Source organism: Neodiprion fabricii, chromosome 4 (genome assembly GCF_021155785.1).
Source record: "Neodiprion fabricii isolate iyNeoFabr1 chromosome 4, iyNeoFabr1.1, whole genome shotgun sequence".
In the NCBI taxonomy this organism is placed as follows: Eukaryota; Metazoa; Arthropoda; class Insecta; order Hymenoptera; family Diprionidae; genus Neodiprion; species Neodiprion fabricii.
Window position 1 is genome coordinate 27105194 of NC_060242.1, and position 24258 is coordinate 27129451.

General features: G+C 40.7%; 5 protein-coding genes and 2 long non-coding RNA genes across 9 annotated transcripts; 3 read left to right on the forward strand and 4 right to left on the reverse strand.

Annotated features, from left to right (window-relative positions):
* Positions 1-30: 30 nt before the first annotated feature.
* Positions 31-2544, reverse strand: LOC124179862 (heat shock protein 70 B2-like). Its single transcript, XM_046564693.1, has one exon. It carries the CDS (start codon positions 2274-2276, stop codon positions 351-353), a length of 1926 nt encoding a protein of 641 aa, XP_046420649.1. The 5' UTR covers positions 2277-2544; the 3' UTR covers positions 31-350.
* A 414-nt stretch (positions 2545-2958) lies between these two features.
* LOC124179863 (heat shock protein 70 B2-like) lies at positions 2959-5448 on the forward strand. Its single transcript, XM_046564694.1, has one exon. It carries the CDS (start codon positions 3225-3227, stop codon positions 5148-5150), a length of 1926 nt encoding a protein of 641 aa, XP_046420650.1. The 5' UTR covers positions 2959-3224; the 3' UTR covers positions 5151-5448.
* A 789-nt stretch (positions 5449-6237) lies between these two features.
* LOC124181552 (ras-like protein 2) lies at positions 6238-18766 on the forward strand. The gene is made up of 4 exons (XM_046568227.1): positions 6238-6572; positions 13474-13561; positions 14221-14432; positions 14626-18766. Exons 1-4 carry the CDS (start codon positions 6468-6470, stop codon positions 14815-14817), a joined length of 597 nt encoding a protein of 198 aa, XP_046424183.1. The 5' UTR covers positions 6238-6467; the 3' UTR covers positions 14818-18766.
* Positions 6629-7926, reverse strand: LOC124181557. The gene is made up of 2 exons (XR_006870504.1): positions 7434-7926; positions 6629-6703 (listed from the first exon to the last, which is right to left on the reverse strand). It is a non-coding gene; the product is annotated as an uncharacterized LOC124181557 (long non-coding RNA).
* Positions 12534-14328, reverse strand: LOC124181556. Its single transcript, XR_006870503.1, has 2 exons — positions 14190-14328; positions 12534-14019 (listed from the first exon to the last, which is right to left on the reverse strand). It is a non-coding gene; the product is annotated as an uncharacterized LOC124181556 (long non-coding RNA).
* LOC124181546 (golgin subfamily A member 6-like protein 22) lies at positions 16585-21165 on the reverse strand. 3 transcript variants are annotated; one of them, XM_046568219.1, is made up of 4 exons: positions 21021-21165; positions 20650-20921; positions 19993-20316; positions 16585-19888 (listed from the first exon to the last, which is right to left on the reverse strand). In XM_046568219.1, exons 2-4 carry the CDS (start codon positions 20764-20766, stop codon positions 19256-19258), a joined length of 1074 nt encoding a protein of 357 aa, XP_046424175.1. In that variant the 5' UTR covers positions 20767-20921; positions 21021-21165; the 3' UTR covers positions 16585-19255. The 3 variants fall into 3 exon arrangements, with proteins under 3 accessions (XP_046424175.1, XP_046424174.1, XP_046424173.1); XM_046568218.1 differs by having other exon boundaries at positions 20704-20921; positions 21002-21165; XM_046568217.1 differs by having other exon boundaries at positions 21002-21165.
* Positions 21166-21356: 191 nt separating this feature from the next.
* LOC124181549 (spindle and kinetochore-associated protein 1-like) lies at positions 21357-24114 on the forward strand. The gene is made up of 6 exons (XM_046568221.1): positions 21357-21476; positions 22091-22205; positions 22295-22416; positions 22508-22976; positions 23072-23237; positions 23597-24114. Exons 1-5 carry the CDS (start codon positions 21444-21446, stop codon positions 23221-23223), a joined length of 891 nt encoding a protein of 296 aa, XP_046424177.1. The 5' UTR covers positions 21357-21443; the 3' UTR covers positions 23224-23237; positions 23597-24114.
* The last annotated feature ends 144 nt before the right edge of the window (positions 24115-24258 follow it).

The following is a 24258-nucleotide window of genomic DNA, read 5'->3' on the forward strand; positions in this document are numbered from 1 at the left end:
TGAGGGAAAGTTTGATTGAAAAATGAAGAATTTACTACAAAAATTCTTTATTATTTTGTGGTTACTCTAACTAATGCTTGTACATTCATTCGGTTCAGTAACATTCATTCGGTTCAGTAACATCCATTTGAATAATCTGAACGACTTAGACAACACTTATATATGTATGAACCTGACACTCACATTATTTACAAATAAATTACAAATGATTAACAGTGGATAAAACATAACATCAGTCTCATAGGAACATTCAAAGTAGTTACAATGAACAAATTGGTAAATGAAAGATGACTTAGATGCGCAGTGAGGAGATTCGGCAGTCGTGAGGGACTCGATAAAAGTTTAGGTGTTTAGTCGACCTCCTCGACGGTCGGCCCCGAGTTCCGTCCTCCGGCTTGCCTGAACTGCGCACCGCAGTCTTGAGGGCCGGCAGGTCCGGCGCTGTTCTGGTGAAGCTTGGCCATCACCGCGGAGCATTGTTTCTGAAGCGCCTCGAGCTTGTGCTGGTACTCGTCCTTCTCGGCGAGGGTGTTGTTGTCGAGCCAGCGGAGCGTCTCCTCGCAGAGTCCGCTTACCTTATCCCTGTCCTCCTGGGGGAGCTTCGCCCCGTGCTCCTGCAAGGCCTGCTTGACGTTGAACAGGTAGCTCTCGAGTTGGTTTCGAGCGGCGACCCTTTCGCGTTGCTCGTGGTCCTGCTCCTTGTACCGCTCAGCCTCCGCGAGCATCCGGTCGATTTCCTCGCGGGACAGCCGACCCTTGTCGTTTGTGATTCTCACGTCGCTGCTGCGACCGCTCGCCGTGTCTTTGGCGGTCACGTGAAGGATCCCGTTGGCGTCGAGGTCGAAGGTCACCTCGATCTTGGGTACGCCGCGAGGTGCCGGGGCGATTCCGCTCAGCTCAAATCGCCCGAGCAAGTTGTTGTCCTTGGTCATCGCCCGCTCACCCTCGAACACCTGGATCGAGACCCCGGGCTGGTTGTCCGCGTAGGTGGTAAAGGTCTGCGTCTGTTTGCAAGGGATGCGAGCGTTGCGCTCGATGATGTTGGTCATGACGCCGCCGGCGGTCTCGATGCCGAGAGAGAGCGGGGCCACGTCGACGAGGAGCACGTCCTGGAGGCTGGAGCTGGCGTTTCCATCCCCGCTGAGGATGGCCGCCTGAACGGCGGCTCCGTAGGCCACCGCCTCGTCGGGATTTATGGAGAGGTTCAGCTGTTTGCCGCAGAAGAAGTTCTGCAGAAGCGATTGGATCTTCGGGATTCGCGTCGAACCCCCGACGAGGACTATGTCGTGAATCGCCCGCTTGTCCATCTTCGCGTCGGCCAGCGCCTTCTCGACCGGGGCGAGGGTGCCGCGGAATAGGTCGGCGCAGAGCTCCTCGAAACGCGCCCGGGACACCTTCGTGTAGAAGTCGATGCCGTCGAAGAGGGCGTCGATCTCGATGCTGGCTTCGGTGCTCGACGAGAGCGTGCGCTTCGCCCGCTCGGCCGCTGTACGCAATCTGCGGAGCGCGCGCGGGTTCATCCTCATGTTCTTCTTGTACTTCCGCTCGAACTCGGCCGCGAAGTGCTCGACCAGCCTCGAGTCGAAGTCCTCGCCGCCGAGGTGGGTGTCGCCGGCGGTCGCTTTCACCTCGAACAACGAACCCTCGTCTATCGACAGGATCGAGACGTCGAAGGTTCCGCCCCCGAGGTCGAATATCAGGACGTTTCGCTCGCCCTTGAGGTTCTTGTCGAGGCCGTAGGCGAGGGCCGCGGCCGTCGGCTCGTTGATGATCCTGAGAACGTTGATGCCGGCGATGGCGCCGGCGTCCTTTGTCGCCTGTCTCTGCGAGTCGTTGAAGTAGGCCGGGACGGTGATCACCGCGTCCTTGACCGACTGGCCCAAGTACGCCTCGGCCGTCTCCTTCATCTTCGTCAGCACCATCGAGCTGATCTCCTCCGGGTTGAACCGTTTCGTCTCGCCGCGGAACTCGACCGCGATCTTCGGTTTGCCCCCTTCCTCGACGACGCGGAACGGCCAGTGCTTCATGTCTGCCTGGATCTTGGGGTCGTCGAATCGCCGGCCGATCAACCGCTTCGCGTCGAACACCGTGTTGCTCGGGTTCATCGCGACTTGGTTCTTGGCCGCGTCTCCGATCAGCCGCTCCGTGTCCGTGAACGCCACGTAACTCGGCGTTGTTCTGTTTCCTTGGTCGTTGGCGATGATCTCGACTTTACCCTGCTGCCACACTCCGACGCACGAGTACGTCGTTCCCAAATCAATTCCGATTGCTGGCATCTTCGCTTCTTTTACGTCTGCGTATATACCGTTATGCTTTTCACCAAACAACTTCGCGTTCTTGATTGCTTCGAATAACTTGCTTTTAACTGTCGCGTGTTTCGCTTCGATGCGTATCGTTTCGCTTGCGTTTGAATACTGCCGGGCTCTGCGTGTCGCCGCCTATTTATACTCCCGCCAGTATTTCCCGAGTCGCCGCGAACGTTCTAGCAAATGCCAGGCTGCCGATACGCTCGCCTCGTTCGTTGTCATGGATACGGCGCTACACTGCGCCACGTGATATCTACAGGCTGTCATCGGCGCGTGGAACGTTCGATGCTCGAAACTTCCATCGCGTCGCGATGGTTCTTTCGTGTCTTCTCTTGATTTGGCCCACTAACGTAGCAGCGGTGTTGTCCGGGCGCTTTTCGAAAATCTGAAAATCAGTAGGGCGATTCTGTAACTCGCTATGAACCGTTACCCACTCATTCGTCGATTCGCGAAACTTTCTAGGCGCTCGTAAGCCCGCAGATGAATGTATTTCCAGAACATTGAGCTTCTGGAACTTACCACTCACTGATGGAAATATGCATTCCGGCCTGTATGTTCTAATTGAACAGTTGAACAGAATTGACGAATGGAAGTTTCGAGCATCGAACGTTCCACGCGCCGATGACAGCCTGTAGATATCACGTGGCGCAGTGTAGCGCCGTATCCATGACAACGAACGAGGCGAGCGTATCGGCAGCCTGGCATTTGCTAGAACGTTCGCGGCGACTCGGGAAATACTGGCGGGAGTATAAATAGGCGGCGACACGCAGAGCCCGGCAGTATTCAAACGCAAGCGAAACGATACGCATCGAAGCGAAACACGCGACAGTTAAAAGCAAGTTATTCGAAGCAATCAAGAACGCGAAGTTGTTTGGTGAAAAGCATAACGGTATATACGCAGACGTAAAAGAAGCGAAGATGCCAGCAATCGGAATTGATTTGGGAACGACGTACTCGTGCGTCGGAGTGTGGCAGCAGGGTAAAGTCGAGATCATCGCCAACGACCAAGGAAACAGAACAACGCCGAGTTACGTGGCGTTCACGGACACGGAGCGGCTGATCGGAGACGCGGCCAAGAACCAAGTCGCGATGAACCCGAGCAACACGGTGTTCGACGCGAAGCGGTTGATCGGCCGGCGATTCGACGACCCCAAGATCCAGGCAGACATGAAGCACTGGCCGTTCCGCGTCGTCGAGGAAGGGGGCAAACCGAAGATCGCGGTCGAGTTCCGCGGCGAGACGAAACGGTTCAACCCGGAGGAGATCAGCTCGATGGTGCTGACGAAGATGAAGGAGACGGCCGAGGCGTACTTGGGCCAGTCGGTCAAGGACGCGGTGATCACCGTCCCGGCCTACTTCAACGACTCGCAGAGACAGGCGACAAAGGACGCCGGCGCCATCGCCGGCATCAACGTTCTCAGGATCATCAACGAGCCGACGGCCGCGGCCCTCGCCTACGGCCTCGACAAGAACCTCAAGGGCGAGCGAAACGTCCTGATATTCGACCTCGGGGGCGGAACCTTCGACGTCTCGATCCTGTCGATAGACGAGGGTTCGTTGTTCGAGGTGAAAGCGACCGCCGGCGACACCCACCTCGGCGGCGAGGACTTCGACTCGAGGCTGGTCGAGCACTTCGCGGCCGAGTTCGAGCGGAAGTACAAGAAGAACATGAGGATGAACCCGCGCGCGCTCCGCAGATTGCGTACAGCGGCCGAGCGGGCGAAGCGCACGCTCTCGTCGAGCACCGAAGCCAGCATCGAGATCGACGCCCTCTTCGACGGCATCGACTTCTACACGAAGGTGTCCCGGGCGCGTTTCGAGGAGCTCTGCGCCGACCTATTCCGCGGCACCCTCGCCCCGGTCGAGAAGGCGCTGGCCGACGCGAAGATGGACAAGCGGGCGATTCACGACATAGTCCTCGTCGGGGGTTCGACGCGAATCCCGAAGATCCAATCGCTTCTGCAGAACTTCTTCTGCGGCAAACAGCTGAACCTCTCCATAAATCCCGACGAGGCGGTGGCCTACGGAGCCGCCGTTCAGGCGGCCATCCTCAGCGGGGATGGAAACGCCAGCTCCAGCCTCCAGGACGTGCTCCTCGTCGACGTGGCCCCGCTCTCTCTCGGCATCGAGACCGCCGGCGGCGTCATGACCAACATCATCGAGCGCAACGCTCGCATCCCTTGCAAACAGACGCAGACCTTTACCACCTACGCGGACAACCAGCCCGGGGTCTCGATCCAGGTGTTCGAGGGTGAGCGGGCGATGACCAAGGACAACAACTTGCTCGGGCGATTTGAGCTGAGCGGAATCGCCCCGGCACCTCGCGGCGTACCCAAGATCGAGGTGACCTTCGACCTCGACGCCAACGGGATCCTTCACGTGACCGCCAAAGACACGGCGAGCGGTCGCAGCAGCGACGTGAGAATCACAAACGACAAGGGTCGGCTGTCCCGCGAGGAAATCGACCGGATGCTCGCGGAGGCTGAGCGGTACAAGGAGCAGGACCACGAGCAACGCGAAAGGGTCGCCGCTCGAAACCAACTCGAGAGCTACCTGTTCAACGTCAAGCAGGCCTTGCAGGAGCACGGGGCGAAGCTCCCCCAGGAGGACAGGGATAAGGTAAGCGGACTCTGCGAGGAGACGCTCCGCTGGCTCGACAACAACACCCTCGCCGAGAAGGACGAGTACCAGCACAAGCTCGAGGCGCTTCAGAAACAATGCTCCGCGGTGATGGCCAAGCTTCACCAGAACAGCGCCGGACCTGCCGGCCCTCAAGACTGCGGTGCGCAGTTCAGGCAAGCCGGAGGACGGAACTCGGGGCCGACCGTCGAGGAGGTCGACTAAACACCTAAACTTTTATCGAGTCCCTCACGACTGCCGAATCTCCTCACTGCGCATCTAAGTCATCTTTCATTTACCAATTTGTTCATTGTAACTACTTTGAATGTTCCTATGAGACTGATGTTATGTTTTATCCACTGTTAATCATTTGTAATTTATTTGTAAATAATTGTGCGTTATGATTTATGTAAGCTTAGTTAAGTGTCATTCGAATTATAATAATGGAATGTAACCGAATCTGAGTGAATGCGTATGATTGCCAACAGTACCAAATAAAATGAACAAATTTTTTGTACATAAATATTGAAGCCGTTTTTTTTTTCATACATCTCTATTTTATGTTCATATTCATACACCTATCTCTCCCTTCTTTCCAGAGCCCTTCTCATATTTACTAATTCAAGTATCATTAGTTCAAGTATTGTTTGCAGCACAAATATTAGCGCAGCTATATTATCAATTAGAGAATAGTATCATTTCAAAGTGACGAACGACGGTCAACTTCGTCTAGTTGAATCTGTTAAAAATCAATCGGGGCAGATAGCACACATTCAAATATTCAAAAATTCAGATCTGGGTGTGACATGTTCCGAAGTGGTGCAAACTCAGGATTAAAGCCACCAGCACCATGGATGAGAAATCTATACGTAATGATTATGGTCTCGCAGCTGTAGGAAAACTAAATTAACAGTATGGGAAAATTAGCCGTAAGGGTCGACCCGACAAGTCTTACAGTCCATATTATTTTATTTTCACTATAGTTTAATGCACCAGAAATTACTCCTGGGCCAATCACTGAGTTCACAACCTAGTAAAAGACAAGAATGAAGTAATGAAATTAAAATTAATTCACTGGACCACAGATTCAAGACTTAGAGGGCCAATGAAATACCTGTTAAAAATGAAAAATTCACCCAAAGTCAAAGTTCACAGTAGCTACGTTAATCGATCATCGAGCACCGAGAAGTCTGCCGTAATTTGAATAGGCCGCCGTTTAGCGAACATTGGCAAGACTGGATACCACCATTAATTATGTAGTTTTGTTGCGTGATCAGCCTGGCAGCACTGGGTATGTAAAGGCATCAGCGGACAAGGCAGCGAAGCTCTCTGAGCGAAGTAGCTACGAACAGGACACGGTCGCTGGCGTCGAAGTTGAGTGCTAACCAGACGGCAGAGTCATTGGCGGGTGCGGGCTGTTCGTACGTAGCGTGTGTTGAGTGGTTCGTCTATCCCCCCTCATTGAAAGAACAGTGATTGTGGTAATTTATTTTGAAATCGTTGAATGTATGAACGGACGATCGCATAGATCGTAATAACAAAATGTCAAGGCCAGGTGACAGACAGAGCTATGCGCAGACCTATAAATTGGTGGTCGTGGGCGGGGGTGGTGTTGGAAAATCAGCAATAACGATACAATTCATTCAAGTGAGTTTCATGCATTTTTTATTCTTTTTCCATCCCCTCAATTTTTCCTTCGTGCATCGCACTCAGCGTAGGTCGACCGCTTATCCGTCAAAGAAAGGCTCGGTTGTCCTTCGCGTCGCGCTCTATCGTGCCTAAGGAAATTTCGATGCATGAAAGTTGCCTAACAATATCAGCAGTGTTGACTATCTCGAAAAAATAGAGAGAAACTATTTGCTATATTAATTAGCTGAGATGTTTACGCTCAAGCAGTCAGGAAGACATTTTTAGTCCCATTTGCCGAAAAACCAACGTGTGCAGATGATAATGATTACGGTGTATTTTCGTAATATTCCTCACATCAGTGCATTTATTGCTTAAATCCTTCTGAACGTGTCAGAGTCTCGGTCGGGTAGATACTTTTAAGTCAGAAACGTCAATGCGTCGTGTAACTTGCTTTCAAAGACGTGATATTAATTGACAGCTGACAATAAGGCAAAATGTTAGAATACCAAGCGACACTTGACGTCATCGTAATCAGCTGAACATTGGAAATATTACGTTAAGAGTCATCATCCGTGTAAGGTTAAGAGATCAGAACCTTACAACTTCGCGTTAGAATGGAAACCGCGAGAGAACGATTGTAAAAAGTACACAAAACTTATATAACAAATGGGCCGCCGCCCCAGCTGCTTAAAACATCCTCTCCCATCGGTTTTCGCGCTGACGAATGTAATTATGTCAAATAATCTTCGCCTAGCCCGGCTTTGTTTGTCAACGAATGATTATGGTTATCGGCAACAACTCGATCGGTAATGGTGTCAAATTCACGATTTATGAGAGGAGCGTTTCTTAATCGGCGTAAATATTGTGTAGTTTAATTACCGTGCATAATTAATTAAGCCGTTTCCCGAGTCACATGGATATGCATAATGCAGGGCACAAGGTTTCATACCCCCCCTCCGGCCATATTACACATTCGTACAACGTTCCTTCGCCAGCGCCGCTTGCGTATTTGGTATTGGAGTCGTGATCGCCACATCTTGGGATCGCCTACACAGTTTTACATAGGCGGTTTTACAATGGACCGTCGCCGTTCCTCTCGCCTCAGCCAAAATATGCACCGTAACATTTATCAAAATCGTCAATGTCTTGTATCACGCGTTATTCGTTATCTGTAACTGATCGATGCTGCTTGAACTTGAATTGTTTTCCATGTAGTATGCACATTACATCTGTGTATTCGTAGGATGACGTTCACGAGGTGTCAGACTTTGGAAGTCCAACAAGAAAGTCGGGAGATATTCAAATTACGTTGATATTCGAGTAAAGTCGCATAAAAGATTGATAAACCCAACAAAACGGCGATGGCCTAGAATTTTCTGATCATTTTCATTCTCGTTCGATTTCTAAAACTCTGTCGTACACTCGTTGTTAATTTACGCATAAACAAACAAGTACGTTAATTTAGTCATACGAGAGTGACAATATTTTGCTATGGCTGGCAAAACTTTGTCAAACATACGCCTGCCCTTTCTGTCGACATTTATTTGGATATTTGTGCAAGTTGACGTCATTGCACAAAAATATTTTCGAAATGTCCACTATATTAAGAATCGTTGGGTTTATTTATTTTAACGTTTATAAGTCAGCCTTACAATCAGGCCGATTCAACGGTTGCGTTGCATTATTGTTTCTTGATTGCAACGTTTAATTATAGATGGATAAAAATTTATGCTTTTATGTATCCCACAAGAATGCAGTTAGATAAACAAACCTTTTTACAAGTTCAGTTTAAATGCCTCTGAACGTTCCTGGAGGATCGTTATTGTACGTAGGTATTATAGGCTAGCGATTCGCCTGCGCTCTACTATTTTTGGCAGTCGCGGCCTTATCCAGTCGTCGGGCCTCGACTTGTAGTCTAGACTGTTCACTTTCAAAGGACTGACGGAGGCTCGAATAGATTCTAAAAATGCGGGAAATCGCTGAATCAAATTTCAACTCTCGCTAAAATATGCGTTTCATGATGATAATAAGTTTTGTTGCGATCATTGCAGCATCACGTAACTGGATATAATCTGCTAAGTACATTAATTATCTAGACGCCGTCCATTCAGCAGATAACACTATTTGACACTCATGATTGTTACGAAGAATTTTGTGTAGTCGGTCGCAGATGGGAGGGTGTAAGATAATTTTTGAAATTCGAAATACTAAACATCGTCGACCTCTTCGGTTTACGACCAAATGGACAGTGGAACGTTTTGTACATGTATGATTCGGTATGAAAAAATTGAAATCCAATACGATGAGAAACATCTATCTGACAGTTCTAAATATGACTAGGCTTATTTTCATTCCATTTCTGTTTATCGCCAGAGTGATGAGTCACATGGTGAGTGTAAAATATGATATAATAGACTGATATAGCATACATATAATTAATGCCTACACGTCACAAATCGACCACGATAACAGAATCGTAATAATAATGTGTGACTGAATTTACATTGTCTATATCCCCCCGTATATAATCATACTCTAATCGAAGGTATTGATCGTTAACATTAACCGTTTCGTGGTAGCTCCACCGCCCAAAAAAAAAAAAAACATGTAACGCACTTTGTTGATGTTATCTCGTTATTCGAGCAAACAGCTGCTTATTTATCCTAATCGTAAGAGAAATTGCGATGAATGAATTGTAAAACATAGGTGTGGTATTAACCACTAATTGTACTACAATTATCGACATAGTGCGAAACGGTATGTTCCTGTATCTCATTGCGTGTTTTTCCTCTGTAATATACTCGTAAGTGTACGTGATAAATTCACTTGCGTAGAAAAATGAAACACATTCTGTATACTTATACACGTATACCTAACGTATGAAAGCGAGTTTTGTATCGCGTGGGTTATCCCGTATGCATTCCACCGAAACCTACAACTACATATTCCGTCCTACGCGCTATATATTTTCCATTTTATTTTATGAATTTTTATTACGTTAAATTCAGCTTGCTTTCACTGTAGCTTTACGAAATATGTATATTACAATTGTCAAATAAAGAATATTACGTATACATGATAAAATCTGGAAACTCCTGTATTAATCATATTTTTTTTTCCTCAATTGTTGGGTAATAAGCTTAACTGTTCAAATCTACTTACGTTAGAACATCTCTTTTCGTATTGTTATTTGTATCTGTATTCGGTTTGATTTTTATTAGTAAATAATGTTTTCTCACGCAGAGAATAAACGAAGGAATCTCCATTACACGGGCTCTTTTAATTCCAGCGACGAAGTTATTTTTATTTGATGATATGTCGTGTAACTTTTGTCGATCTGGGTGTGAAGTGAAGTATAATACTAGAGATGAGTGGATTGCGTGGCGTCCACTTAAGATTAATTTTGTTAATTGAATTCCTGAACAATTTTCCAGGGACACGTTAAACGATATGGTTTATATCAAAGGGGCTAACATTTTACTCCGCGGTGCTCATGCAACATAATATCTTGCTTGACGTCGAAAGCAAATATTTTTTCAACGAGCAAAAATTGTTCAAAAATAATTTCAGGTTATTTGAGAATCTGGAATTATGTTGGGGCTGAAATTCTTGTCATTATATGCTGCGGTGAAATTTCGCACCTGCAAGTGTAGAATATGAAATTGTGAAATTCGTTATTATATGCGAAACGATGTATTGTCATGCATGAAGTAATGCGTTGATATAAACTGCAACCGTCGAAAGGCTGATTTACTATATTTTGACGTATGTAACATAAATAATGTAATACGAATGCAACAATTGCGGCGGAATTACACTTTGTGGCTGGGCGAATCACATATCGCGCAACGTATTATTATTAACTTCTATCTTTGTCAAGTTAATTAATAAGAACCTCGTGTCATACGTCATTATGCATAATTATAGAAGTGAAGAGTCAACTGATTTTACTCATTACAAGCCATGATTCAATTTCTACACATAATATCAATTCAGTTACTGTATTATACCTACTAGATTGGCAGGTTAAAACTTCTACGTTCAATTTTAATTTAAATCTCGTATTATAGGTGTAACGTTATAAGCATATGATAAGAGAGATGATGAAAAACAATGACGTAAACTCCTTAGTCAGTAATTTTTGCTCGTATAAATTATTCATCGTGCACGGCATATGTGCAGCCGTCGTTTTTACTATTGAAATATCCTTATACATAGTTATAGCTTATATATTAGAATCGAGCTGTCAGAATGATTGTGAGGATGTGTAAAATATTTAATTAAGAGAAAAGAGAAGCAACCCAAACAACCTTTTCGAGAATTTTCGTGACGTATAATTCAATTGATAGAAATTCTGATCCGGTCAAGATTTAAAAAATATGCAAATTTCGAACAACTTATTTCCACACAGTTTCGTTTCTTGCGATCTGGGTTAAATACAGAGTAGAGAGAGACTCATATTCTAAATCTGTGCCCTATCATCTCGACTGTTTTGATAGACCAGACTGAGAGTTATATCGAGCACAAGGTGATATCACTGCTGCTTTCGGTTCAATGTCACGCACGTTATAGTTTGAGGCTTCTTTACTCTGCACTACTCCGAAAACTAGACTCTTGTTCTTCGACTAAACTCTGTCGGCTGCCCTTATTTTATTTCGGTTAGCTTTGTATTATACCTATCAACAGGGTCCAATGTCGTAGAAAATTATCTGTAAGGGGGAAAGTCATCTGCAGAATAACCTGTAATCTCCGAGTAGTAACGAGGTTTTTGCACCAATCCTTGTGCGGAGTAGATCGATGTTGTTAGTCATCCCTCCGTTGGCCAAAGTATGCGAATTCGTCCAGCCTGACTTTCTGCTAAATGGTCGGTCGACGCGATTTCTTATTCTTAATTAATTTGTGATTATTAAATTACTAAATAAGTTGGCCAACGGTGGGTTAAGTTCCCCTTTCCGTTATTCGACCAAGCTGTGACTCTACGCTGCGATCTTTTACGCGAATTGCTAGCTCTACATGGATCGTGGGAAAAATCTAGTTCCTATCGAGGTAAATGTTGTACGGCAGGGTTTGTCGCCTGTAAGGTCGCGATGTCGTTGTCCTTTCACGTGATTTCCAGACTTCCTCGAACTTCAAAGGCTTATACTGACATGTATATAATCGAAACGAGGCGATTGGCCGTTGCTGTTTAAAGCGAAACCTGCACCCATTGCATGCACGTGTCGTTCTTGCAGCAGCTTTTCAACCGCTCGGTAGCAGCCGGCTTTTATAACCTGATCTAAAATACCGGATGTTCAACCCCAAACACGGACAAAGTATCTTTGAGCTCTGCACGTATCTATCTTATACCTTATATCGTGCAGCATGGCACGACTTTGGGGGGGTCTTCGAGATCCCGCATATAAGGCAGGGATTCTGCACTTGAGATATATCTTTTAACCGACACCGGAAACTCAGATTTGCTGGGTATGGTTATACTGAACACCCTGCATCGCCCTGAAATCTCTACCGACTGAGAAGAGAAATTATCTATATTATTCATTTCTTGGTTCTTTTTGATTTTCCGGTTATCTGATTAAACCGCCGTAAACAATCCGTCTGCATCTTTGTGCGCACAGGACAGGAATTCGAGGAATGTCGGATGCGATGGAGATAAATCGCGGAAAATTGGGTTAAAAGTCTGGTAAATATTATTTGAAACGCGTCATTTACATTGTCTTTGCTTTACGGTTGAAGTAAATTATCTTATAACACACATAAAAAAGATTTGATGACTATTACGAATGTTGTGTTATTCATGTGGATTATCTAAATTACTGTTTCGATGATATGAAAACAGCCAAGATTGTTTTTAAAATTAGCTGATCACCGCGTGAAAAATTTGTAGTCCAGAAAAGTTTTCAGAGGTTCATGAAATTTTAGATCGAAAACGCAACGGTAGGAAATGATAAATTATCAGGAAAAGTATTTTTAATGTTATAAATGGTAAATGTATTACATAGTTATTGAATCATATAATAATATACTAGAGCCCATCGCTTCGGAAGTCTGCGTTGTTATCTCGATCCAGATAAAACCATTTTGCGGCTCAAATAGACGGTCAAATGATTTACTATGTTTTGTTCGAGGCTACAAACGGTTATAATCAGTTGAAAAAAATTATAAACAAATGAGGAGAAGAAAATTTACCGTGCAGAATGTTTTTACTACTGGTAAAAAATATAAATCTCGAAATATAATAAGTACTTGTTGATTGAAAATTGAATTTTCCTACATTCCAGATTTGCTAGAATTTTCTTGCTATCGACAGGTTACATTCCGGCAAAGGTGTTAGTCATTATTTATATACAGTACACATATATATTTATATGAAAAAAGAGAATGCGAAATAAATTACACTTGAATTTTTAAAATCCGATTTCAGATTCGTAATCAGCGATCTTAAAAACTTATAAGTTGTGTAAAACATGTATATGTGTGGAGGAGTAACATTCTCGGAAATGAATTATTCCATCAATTTTCACAATTTTAGTCAATCAATTTTCTTCTAACAATAATAATTTACGTTATATTGCAATAATTAATTTCAAGTATTGCAAATTAATTAGTATACCATCAGAAATAGCAAGAAACCGCAAGAAAATGTGTTGAAAAGTTCTCTAAACAAAAACTGGATATAAAATAGGTGGTAAGAATACTTGCCACTACGATTCAAAGGGTTAATCTGAAAAATCTTCGTGACATTTTATAGAGTATTATTCGACATTTTTATCTCGATTGACTGCTTTATTAATTTCTGATCGTTGATCGCGCTATCGGACGAAAAGATTCTCGCAAAAGGAAAAGTTGATGAATTTTGTAATCTGTCATTCGTTACGGTCTATTTCTCAACTGAATTTAAATCGCTGCGCCTTTATTTCAGAGTTATTTCGTCACCGACTACGATCCTACCATCGAAGACTCGTACACGAAACAGTGCGTCATCGATGACACACCAGCCAAACTCGACAGTAAGTAACTCATCCAATCTGTTTTGTTTCTATTTTTCTTTACCTTCTCTTTGTCTCACCGTATCTCCCCCAATTTACGAGTGTACTTTTGAGGAAAGAACGAAAAATGTTTTCACAATTGAAAAGCGTATAGCTCTCTGCTTCTACGCTATTGTATTTATTCTTGTTTTATTAATGTTGAATTACTGTTATCTTCACGCTGTATCTGTTTTTCTTGAAAAAAATTTTCGGACATTTCGGAAGAGGCAGCAAAGGGGTCTTGAGACTCTCTGCGTACATTAATGTAAATATTGCATAGAGCCAAACTCTTGTGGGCAGCCATCATTAAAACAATCTGAACATCCACTCCAACGTATCTAGGCGCTGGCCGTATACCTCTTGTAGATTATTTTCTCCCTCTTTTGAGAGTCTAGCCATAGCGGCAGCTGATACCTCAGCTCCGTTTGCGGCCGCAGCTTCTGTTAACGATCGTAAACAAAGTTATTTCTGGTGAAAGTGTTACTTATTTCCCGACCACGGGTGCGTAAATGCTTTTTACAATTCTGCTGTCGAATGAACAACAATCAATTGATTAAACAAGAATGATACGGACTTTTAGACTCTATTACACATTTAACGTAACACTTACGGCTTTTCATTGATAATTTTGTTTTCCGCAGTCTTGGATACCGCTGGACAAGAAGAATTCAGCGCAATGCGAGAGCAGTATATGCGTAGCGGCGAAGGTTTTCTTTTAGTATTTTCCGTCGCCGATCACTCGTCTTTCGATGAGATGTTCAAATTCCACCGACAAATTCTCAGGGTTAAAGACCGTGACGAGTTCCCGATGCTAATGGTTGGCAACAAAGCTGATCTGGACCATCAGAGAACCGTGAGTGTAAAATTAGCTCATTTTCTAAAGTTACGCGTAAAAATTATGTAATTTCGATTGCACATTCTTATGTTTGACAAAAAAAAGTATGATTTCGGTCATTTTTTCTGTAATTGACTCATTGTCACTCGAGGATTTTCATGTCATAAGGTTGTATAACTTTTTTGACTGTTCGAACTGACTTTAAATGCAGGTTTCCATGGAAGAGGCGCAAAACTTGGCAAGGCAGTTGAAAATCCCGTACATCGAATGCAGCGCGAAACTGAGGATGAACGTCGATCAAGCCTTTCACGAGCTAGTCCGAATTGTCCGTAAGTTCCAGCTCTCTGAACGACCGCCGTTAAAGCCGAATTATAAGATGTCGAAGAAGTGTTGCGTTTTGTAATGAAAATTCATTGCTTTTACATATCTATATATCAACAACATACGTGCCATCGGCAACATGGAGAAAATTAATGGAAACAAGGTTTAAGAAGACAACAGGGCGATAAAAAACAAATAACAATAATCCGTTGAAAATACAATGAGACAAAGTAAACAGTAACGACGATAAGTCACTTGCCATTCAAGCTGCAGCTACGTATTATAAACCAGACCAGAATAGAATTTCATAACGGTTAAAAGTTACAATTTTTGATTTACGATTCTTCTTACGTAATAATGTTGGCGATCATGTAGTAAGCGATATTTACGTTTTATGTGAGTTTACCCCAACTTTATACGTACCTAGACTCAACTTAAGGGGCAACACCACTCTAACGGCCGAAAAGAAAGGCCTAAGATTGACGATTTATTTTGGGAATGTGGAAAAAGGAATAGGATTTCTTTTCAGGTGGTTTATCTTACCCATATCGAAATATGAAACAAAATTTCTTATCATCATTTTGATGCAAAATGGCGGCGACAGAGTCAATCTTTGAAATCGCCGTTTTTTAAACTCCTTCACGGGAGGACGGATTTCTCGTAAAGTCTAAGACCTGGAACAAAAAACCAATAAATTTTATAACCTATATACTATTGCCTATGGGACTACATAGGGTTTTTTTTTTTTAATTAAATTTTGTAGAAATGTTGCAGTTTTGAAAAAAAAAATCGATATTAAGGCCGAAAAATTAGCAGTAAATTGTTTATAAAAAACATGTTTACATTAAATAAAAAACCGGCTACGTACTGCCATAGAGAATGTAATAGCGAAGCCACTGTCAACATTTCAAATCAATCTATGCATCGGTGTTTAAGTAATCTGTCCTCCCAGTTTGAAAAAAGTGGTTTCGAGAATAATACGTTTCAAGTTTTACGAATACTTAAATCTTTGAAATTTTTGGTCTCTTCAAATTAGAGCATTTTTCCCTTCTGAATTTTCTTTCACTATAGGACCAACTGTGTATTGTTTTTATGACCCTAAATTATTGTTTAAGCAAAAAAAAATGAATAAAAATCATACTTTTCAAAATCCTAGAGTGGCGTTACCCCTTAATACAACAAATCTGTAAAGGAAGGCGATGGCATTGAACAAAATTTCTGATGAGTGCGTTGAATTAATAATTAGTAATAGTAATAAGAATATTAATGATAATAATAATCTCAAGATCATCGAGAAAAAAATTGCGTTTTAATGTTAATATTTATATACATACATTATTATTGTATCAAGTTTTATCAGTCGTTATGATACATGCACTTACAGAATATCATCCAAAAGAAATTTCTAAACCTTGAAATTGAGGAAAAAAATTTTATTCCTTGACAAAAATCATCAACAGAGTTTATAACTATACGATAGTGTATAATAAATTCATGCTATGGATAACAGTTTTATATTATCGATATTATTCCTGAAGCTTTATTTGCACGTGTTTTCATCTCAGGCGTATGCGTAGCTGTTGTCTGTTGTAAGATTAAGTCCAGTGAAATTTCATATTTGTATAAAACATGAGTATTTTTGATTGGTTACTTATCAATGAAGAAAAACGTCTTGTATTCGGTATTATTGATCGGAATCAAACTGTTGATTAGATTTTAGTATCTATCCATTAGGAAACTGGTAAAAATCGAATTTCTCAGATGGAAAAATTGACCGAAAAAATGTCGACAATATTATATTATAATACAAGTAATCTAATGCTGCGGTGCCATCATCTTTTTAAAACGATTATGTATGGCTAGTTAGGGGGCTTAAGAAAGTCGATACAAAAGGTTTATATAGGAGAAATTTGGTAAAGGTGAATTTTCTGGACACAATTTTTCAATTTCTCCATAAAAAATGGAAATTATTTTCGATTCTATATTTAAATTCATTTTCCTATCACTTTATTTCAAATCTAATAATCAAACAGCAATTCCTTTCAATTGTACTCACGATGCGAGTTGGGAACATTTTCAGAAAATTCACTTTATCCCACTCATAGTATGTTCATATTTTTATTCACCTTTGTGTTCACAAAGAAACGTATCGGTAGAATAATATCATGGTAATTGTTTAAATTTTAAACGAAGAAGATGATATATATTTCTGGTTATACTGTATGCTGTAGGAACTAAAGCTAAAAAACTTACGTAAGCTCGTTGACCGAGTGCAATGATAACAATTTTCATACTTGGAACGTTAAGGAAACTATTTCCGAGGGTTAGCAAAAAAAAGAAATTGAAATAAAAATTGATTACTAAAAATGATTTTTATATATTTTTTATAGACAAGTTTCGGAAGGGTTTTAATGCAAGGGAGCATAGTGTACACCTCAAGTTCAGATTTATAAAGTGATCCTCTCTTGGAATATACTTTTACCTATTTAAAGTGCTTTAGTTCGAAATATTTTTTATATATAATATATATATAAATATACCTGTATAAAGTTTATACAGAAAAATATCTAACTGCTGTAATACAGGTATTTTACTCTGTATTTATAATGTGTTATTAATTCTTAGAAGATATGTATACTTACATGAGGCATCACAATTCTACAACATCTCATCGCAATTTATATCCAATGGTTTCACATGTATATCATTTTATCATCGATTTTATTATTTAATTAAAACTTCACAAATATTAGTTTCTCTTACACTATCAAGTTGCATTAATGTTTTCATCAGAATCTTGCGAGGATACAGATTTTATTCTGATCGTGGTATAAAATTATGCAGTGATTCGTATGTACCATACTAGTACTGCACAAACGGTATACATTCGATTCAAATTATTACTCATATTATCTGCCAATTTAATTTTTCAAAATTTTGTATTATTGAGTTGCATTTTAAATAGAAATCGATAGAAAATAATAATGCAGAATTTGATATGTCGGCATATAGTCTCAACTTTTAGAATCCATATTCATCTGCTATTTGAAGTCATCAATATACGTAGGTTGTAAATGAATGATATACATATTAATTAAGACAACATAAATTTCAAAAAGTCAAAAGTGGTCATATAATCAGAAGAAAATTAATTGAACGGATTTTCGTTGTTAAAAACCTTTATTGCGTCATTGTATTATTCAAAATTTTTTCTGTGTTTTTTTAAGAGAGAGAATTGAGTATATTTATATCGTAATTACAATCGTGCTAAATGGCAACACTTAGAACGTGTAATATAATCTTAATAGCCAAAATTTGTTAGAATTTTATTGTACATAATAAGTACCAGTGTTTTATAGTTATAATTATTATTATTATTATTATTACTATTATAACAACAACCGAGTATTTACTGAATCGTTAGAATAATGGTAATTAAATTAATGTTTATCAATAGCTTAACTTTTAATAACACCAATAAATAATTGTCTAATAGAAGTATCTATGTAAAATGAATGTGCTGAATGTGTGTAATAACTACGCGCAATATAATTTATAGGCATTGTCAAACAAAAAGCACAACGATAATTAACGGTTAATTGAAAACTGAACTGAACTGAACAATATATACAAAGAAAAACGCTTTCACTCAGTGTCTCGTTTTTAAATGAAAAAAGATTGAAGCTTAATTTCTAAGGTACATACCTAGTTAGTATCTACTACAGACGCTGTTGGTGCGAGTTTCACTGCTATACCAATGTACTCGATAATTTTACAGTGCTGCCACAATTCTTTTCACACTCCTAATGAGTAATACATAATATGTAATCGTTCTAATGCATACATATTAAGGATACAATTGTTTGATGAAAAACACTTTGTAACATTTATTAATCGGAGATTTTTATTACATAAATCTAGCGCACAGCGGCCGGATTTATGACGAGAATTAATTTCCAAGGTAAAATATATTGTACACCAAATAACACCAAAATAAACTAATTATTATAAACTCTTTTACATAAAATCTAGATATGTTTCATTATCATTATTATGGACCCTACTCAAGCTGCACTTTACACATAATGTGGGTTAAATGAAATTCCTTCTGTCCGTAAAAATATTACAACTTGTCACTATAATCGATTACGAATCGTAACTCACAACTTATAGAATATTTTATGCTACTGGACTAGCGATATAAAGAATGTATTTTGTGCTGTATTTACAGTATTCTTCTGGTTTTTAAAGATATGTGGATACTTAGGTAATTTAAAGAATTTTTCTACAGTCCTCAATTTCATGGTTTAGTACGGACGCATTTTGAAATACTTTGCCAACTGTAGCTACAGTATTTTTCTACAACTACCTTCCTCTTAATTTGTGCCCGGTACACTCAATTTTTGGTTGCTAATATGATTTGTATTTTGAATATCATAAGCGAAGCACAGTTGAAATCGTATGAACGAGAAAATTTGTTAAGTGGTAAACCGAGATAATGGCCACCGGGTTTCATATTATTATCGTCCTGTGTTATAAAGTGACTGAAGAAATCCTCCACCTAGGGGTGGATGGCGTGATTTTCTAGAAGATGGCGTATCATCGTCCGTCGTACCTTCTTCGTCCGATGTTTGTTTTTGTCTGCGAATGTTCTTACGCGGTTCAACGTCTTTCAAGCTTTGATTTCTATTCTTAATTTCAGCCATGAGACGCGCAACTCTTTCAAGCCATTCTTTGTGCTGATTTTGGAAATATTCCATCTTCGCATGTACTTCTGGATACAGGCGTAATCCCAGAATGAATTCAAATTTGTCAAAGTACTGTTGGACCTCTCTCTCTTTTTTCCTTTTCATCTGTTTCTGCCGACATGTCTGCACGATTCTTTGCTTCAATTTTTGTATGGTATCTTGCTGCAATTTAATAAGTCGTAACAAGTTCTTTCGTTTCTGCTGAATCGCTTGCAACTGTCGCGAAATACGCTCCTGTCTTCTCGCTAGTCGCTCACCTTCCTCTTCTTTTAATCTCAGCTCATGCCGGTAGTAGAAGTTCTCTGCTTCTAAACGCTCGTAATCTTTTCGGTCTAGATTTGGTGTTAAAATTTTCAGAGCATCAAAGACGACTTCCTTCTCCACAAGGCTGTCCCTCAGACGTGCCTGTGATTTACGAAGAATAAACTTAGGATATTTTTGCTCGGCAAAAAGTTTGCACGTATCCAATGAATAGTGTTCAACTAATTCAGAGAAAAAAACGTACTCACATACCGCACACGAATTTTCGAGATATCCTTCATTTTTGCAAGCTCACGTGTTATCATTGCCTGTACTTCTTTCGTGGATAGCGGTTTGCCGTTTGTATAAGCTTGCGCTGCAGCTGCTCGCTGCTTAGAAAGCAATTCTTCGATGCCAGTATCTGCCTCGTCTGTCTTTTTCCGCAAATCTTTTCGCAGCTGCGTGATTTCTACTCTAAAGTCTTCCTCCCCAGATTCAAGTTCTTCTCGCAATTGCTCGTACTTGGATAACTTTTTTAAGTACTTATTTCTTAGAGGGTCTTCTTCGTTTGCCTCCCCGTAGACACGCATCATCTAAAATTACACGGTACTGTTGAGAAACATTGATCTGCAGCTTAATATAATTGCAGTTGAAAGTCTATGTCAACTATACATAGATTAAGAGAATCTGAATTGTTCATTTGTTTTTTACCCAAATTTTTAGGCGTTCTTTAATTAACTGATCGTGAGTATTATACCGTACAACCTTGTTGATTCGAACGGTTCTTTTTAATCACAGTTTCGATCATTTTTCTCCGAAGGTCAGCATAACTCATCAATTTTGATAAAAACAGCAAGTTCTGGTGACATTTGCCAACCGATCGCGATGCAAATAGTATTGGAGTAATGTTTGTTTAGATATTGTACCTGCTTTCTTTTGAAGTGTTCGATTAGTTGAGTGTGAAAAAAGTTATTTCGCACCATGCACGTCTCAACCTTGGCCCTCACGGCTGCCAATTCTTCAAGTAATGTTTTTCGGTCCATAGTATTTCCCGTAGAAGATGTATTGGGGTACCCGCATCCCCAATCTGCATTTTTAACAGATCCAATCCCAGATGAAGCGGATGAACTTCTCTCGATTGCCCAAGCATCTTCCTCCAAAAGTATGGAGGGAGACAAATCCAAGCGATCCAAGAGTTCTTGTTCCCAGTGCAGTAACAATTCCATTTTATTATTCAAAATTTATATTACATTTCTACACAAATTTGCACTTGTTTACCTGCCAATTTCACGCTTACTTTTGGTTTGACTGGTCTGACGGATTTAGTCACTGGTAAATGATTGTCAGACATGTTTCGAGTGTGCTTAGTAATCGACGGCTGATGATATAATATCCCTTCTTAGGTATGTATCAGTACAGTGCTAGCAACGATAAGCTAGGCTACAGTGGGAATATCATTAAGTTTCCATGGAGAACGATTGATCAATATACCAAATCGCAAACGCGTCTTGCTGCAGAATTATGAAAATTTACTTTATCATTTAAGGAAGTGTTCTGATCAATTTCGAACTTGACGTATATAGGTATATCCGAATATAAATCGAACATTCTAGGAACTTTGAGAATCATGTCGAATGTTCTGCAATGTTCTAGAGTGCCTATAATCGTCAAGGATAAGTCTTGTCTTGAATGTACTCGAAAGTTCTGCTAATATTCCGGGATGTTCTTGAAGTATCGAGAATGTTCTCCGAAGGTACGTACGGGACATGTTTTAAGATATTTTAAAAACATGGGAAACATTCTCAAATCTTTTCTAAAGTCATGAAAATTTTCTTGTATATTCCAGAAAAATCAAGAGTACTGTACGATCTATAAAACAGACTGTAGAGTTGCGAAGCTTGCGAAGTACGAAGAACATAATCGCGGTAGACGTCGCATGAATGCTGCAGCAAGCTCTGTTTGACAGTCCCATATAGCTTTGCTGTTTGCTCGCTTGTTTTGCGTCGCCATACAGCAATCATGCATTATTCTGCCGCATGGCGCTGCCGATCAAGATCTTGCATGATCTGACGGCGCATGAAATGCTACCTGGGGAAGAGCAATTTCCATTTAAAAACGATTATACTGCACGAAGTTCGTGTACTGCACCTGCACACGCTAGTGCAAATTTTTGTAACAGTTTTGTAATTCTCCACTAGGTAGCTCTTAGTTCGTCTAACTGCACCAATAAAACGTTCCCTTTCTCCCCACGTTTCATTGTAACTTCTTCCCCTACCATGCCGTGCGCTGTATCGTTTGAAATCGTACCGTTTCAAAAGCCGTTTGTCGTGTAGGTCCAGTGTTTTTTTTTATCACATCAGTTTACAGGTACTTCGTAAATACTTTCTTATATTATCTACGATGGCTGGATCTGTGGAAGATGTTTTAGTCGAGCATGAAACAAAACTGGAACAACTTACGATAGCAACAACTTTGATACAAAGTGAGTATTAAAGGCACAATAACCAAATCGGTTGTGGAAATTATTTTGTTCATTTCTTTAACGTCAATATGTTATTGTCTCTTTTTCAGACAAAAAAGTCATCGCCAGCGAATTGTCAGAGGTTCAAGAGTCGACTTTCTCCTTGCTCAGTGCGATCAGTTCCGCCAAATCAGATTTGAAGGAATTAAGGAAGAAAAATGCGGAGTTAGTGGTAAAAACTTGTGACTTAGAAAAATGCTTTGCTCTGACTAAATTACTAGTATTACTTGATGGACTGATTCATTTGACTTTTTACCCAACAGAACTTAGTTGAGAATTTGAAGAAGTTGAATAACCGCATAAGCCACATGGAGAATAACATTTCACCCCAACTACTTTATGATTATGCAAATGTAGTCAAAGAAAGGGAATATATTAAGGCACCACCCAACATGCAGAGCACTCACAGTCTTGAAATAGATTCATTAGAGGACGTCTTTGAAGAGACCAGTCGAAACAGTGTAAAAGATTGTAAAAAGACCCTTTTCAACGAGCCGGAAATATTCCCAAGACTGAGACCGATTTCTACGAAAGAGTTTGATCTTATACCAAAGTACATGATTGGCCGCCAGTCTCTCGACACCATCAACCGCTTCGTATCGACAATCAACGATGTGCTGAAAGCTAAGTATAGCCTGCTGGCACTGGGTAAGAACGGTGCAAAGAAAAAAGGTGAATTAAACTTGTACATGCATTACAAGATGCAGGAGAGTGTTAATACTGGAGAACGAGGTAATTAATGCTAGTTTTTTTTATATTTCACTAGTTTATAATTAAACTTTATACTCCAAATCCCGAAGCTTTAATTAATGCTGTCATGCTTATAGTTTACTTCTTCACGGCGGAAGATTACCAAAACCATACCACAATGAAACTGGATAAAACCAAGCTGAATCTTTTAACTGTTTTGCGCCACTGTAAACGATTGTGCAATCCCAAAGGTGCCAAGACTGCCCAATACACCGTCATAACAACATAGAATAGCTGAAAAAAGTGAGATATACCAAAAACTTTTAACTAGTACCACATGATTAAAACATGGCATTATTTGAAAATCTCGGTTCTTTATGCGCTGGTGTGCATATCTGCATACGCAATATATGTGATATTAATTTTTAATTATCGCAACTCTTATCAATATTTCAAAAATAAAATTGTCTGGGCTGAATAATACTCAGCATTCATGAAGTTTTTTCTTTTCTAATATAAAAAAGGAACCTGGTATGCTTCAACAAAAAATGTTATAATTCAATTTCAGTGTAACTGACCAACTTGACTGAATACTGTAAATCATTGATTGCATAATTTGAGTAAAATTACTCGCGTGGTAAAGACATGTTTCATTTTTTCAGATGTTGACCTTGGAATATTTGAGTACGCCAAGTAAGGACCATGATGTCATGGACAATTTGGATAGATAGATATACGATTTCTTCTAATGATCTAGAAAATACTGAGATTGAATAGAGTATTGCTGCCAGAGAAGTACAGACTATGGACAGGCAGAGCCATTGATCTTGGATATACGTAAATTCGAATTTTAGATGATCGATAAAATTAGCACACAAAATAAACATCTACCTTAGCACAAAGGTCTGCAAAGTTTTTAGACTCTTTATGTCTTGGAATATGAAGGAACAAATGATATTTCATCGTAGAATTAAATTAATTCTGCTAAAAATGTTTCAACCTTGATACTTGAGATTTTCAGCATAGATCCGCTACGTCACAATTTCGCCTGGCTTGGGCAGAGAAAATGATTTACTGCAACGACTTTTATACTCATTGTCAATGAATAAGAATGAAATAGACTGTTACGTAAATTGCCTTAGTGTCGCTCTGATCTTATTAGAATGAACATATCGTCGCGGCCCGATGGAAGTTTCGAGCATCGAACGTTCCACGCGCCGATGACAGCCTATAGATATCACGTGGCGCAGTGTAGCGCCGTATCCATGACAACGAACGAGGCGAGCGTATCGGCAGCCTGGCATTTGCTAGAACGTTCGCGGCG

Coding starts and splice junctions, on each gene's coding strand:
- LOC124179862 (XM_046564693.1), bottom strand. CDS start 2,276: ATGCCAGCAATCGGAATTGATTTGGGAACGACGTACTCGTGCGTCGGA.
- LOC124179863 (XM_046564694.1), top strand. CDS start 3,225: ATGCCAGCAATCGGAATTGATTTGGGAACGACGTACTCGTGCGTCGGA.
- LOC124181552 (XM_046568227.1), top strand. CDS start 6,468: ATGTCAAGGCCAGGTGACAGACAGAGCTATGCGCAGACCTATAAATTG. Junction 6,573..13,473: donor TAACGATACAATTCATTCAA/GTGAGTTTCATG, acceptor CCTTTATTTCAG/AGTTATTTCGTCACCGACTA. Junction 13,562..14,220: donor CACACCAGCCAAACTCGACA/GTAAGTAACTCA, acceptor TGTTTTCCGCAG/TCTTGGATACCGCTGGACAA.
- LOC124181546 (XM_046568217.1), bottom strand. CDS start 21,074: ATGTCTGACAATCATTTACCAGTGACTAAATCCGTCAGACCAGTCAAA. Junction 20,317..20,649: donor AACACTTCAAAAGAAAGCAG/GTACAATATCTA, acceptor GTGTAATTTTAG/ATGATGCGTGTCTACGGGGA. Junction 19,889..19,992: donor CGAAAATTCGTGTGCGGTAT/GTGAGTACGTTT, acceptor CGTAAATCACAG/GCACGTCTGAGGGACAGCCT.
- LOC124181549 (XM_046568221.1), top strand. CDS start 21,444: ATGTTCTTGAAGTATCGAGAATGTTCTCCGAAG. Junction 22,417..22,507: donor AGAAAAATGCGGAGTTAGTG/GTAAAAACTTGT, acceptor TTTACCCAACAG/AACTTAGTTGAGAATTTGAA. Junction 22,977..23,071: donor TGTTAATACTGGAGAACGAG/GTAATTAATGCT, acceptor TCATGCTTATAG/TTTACTTCTTCACGGCGGAA.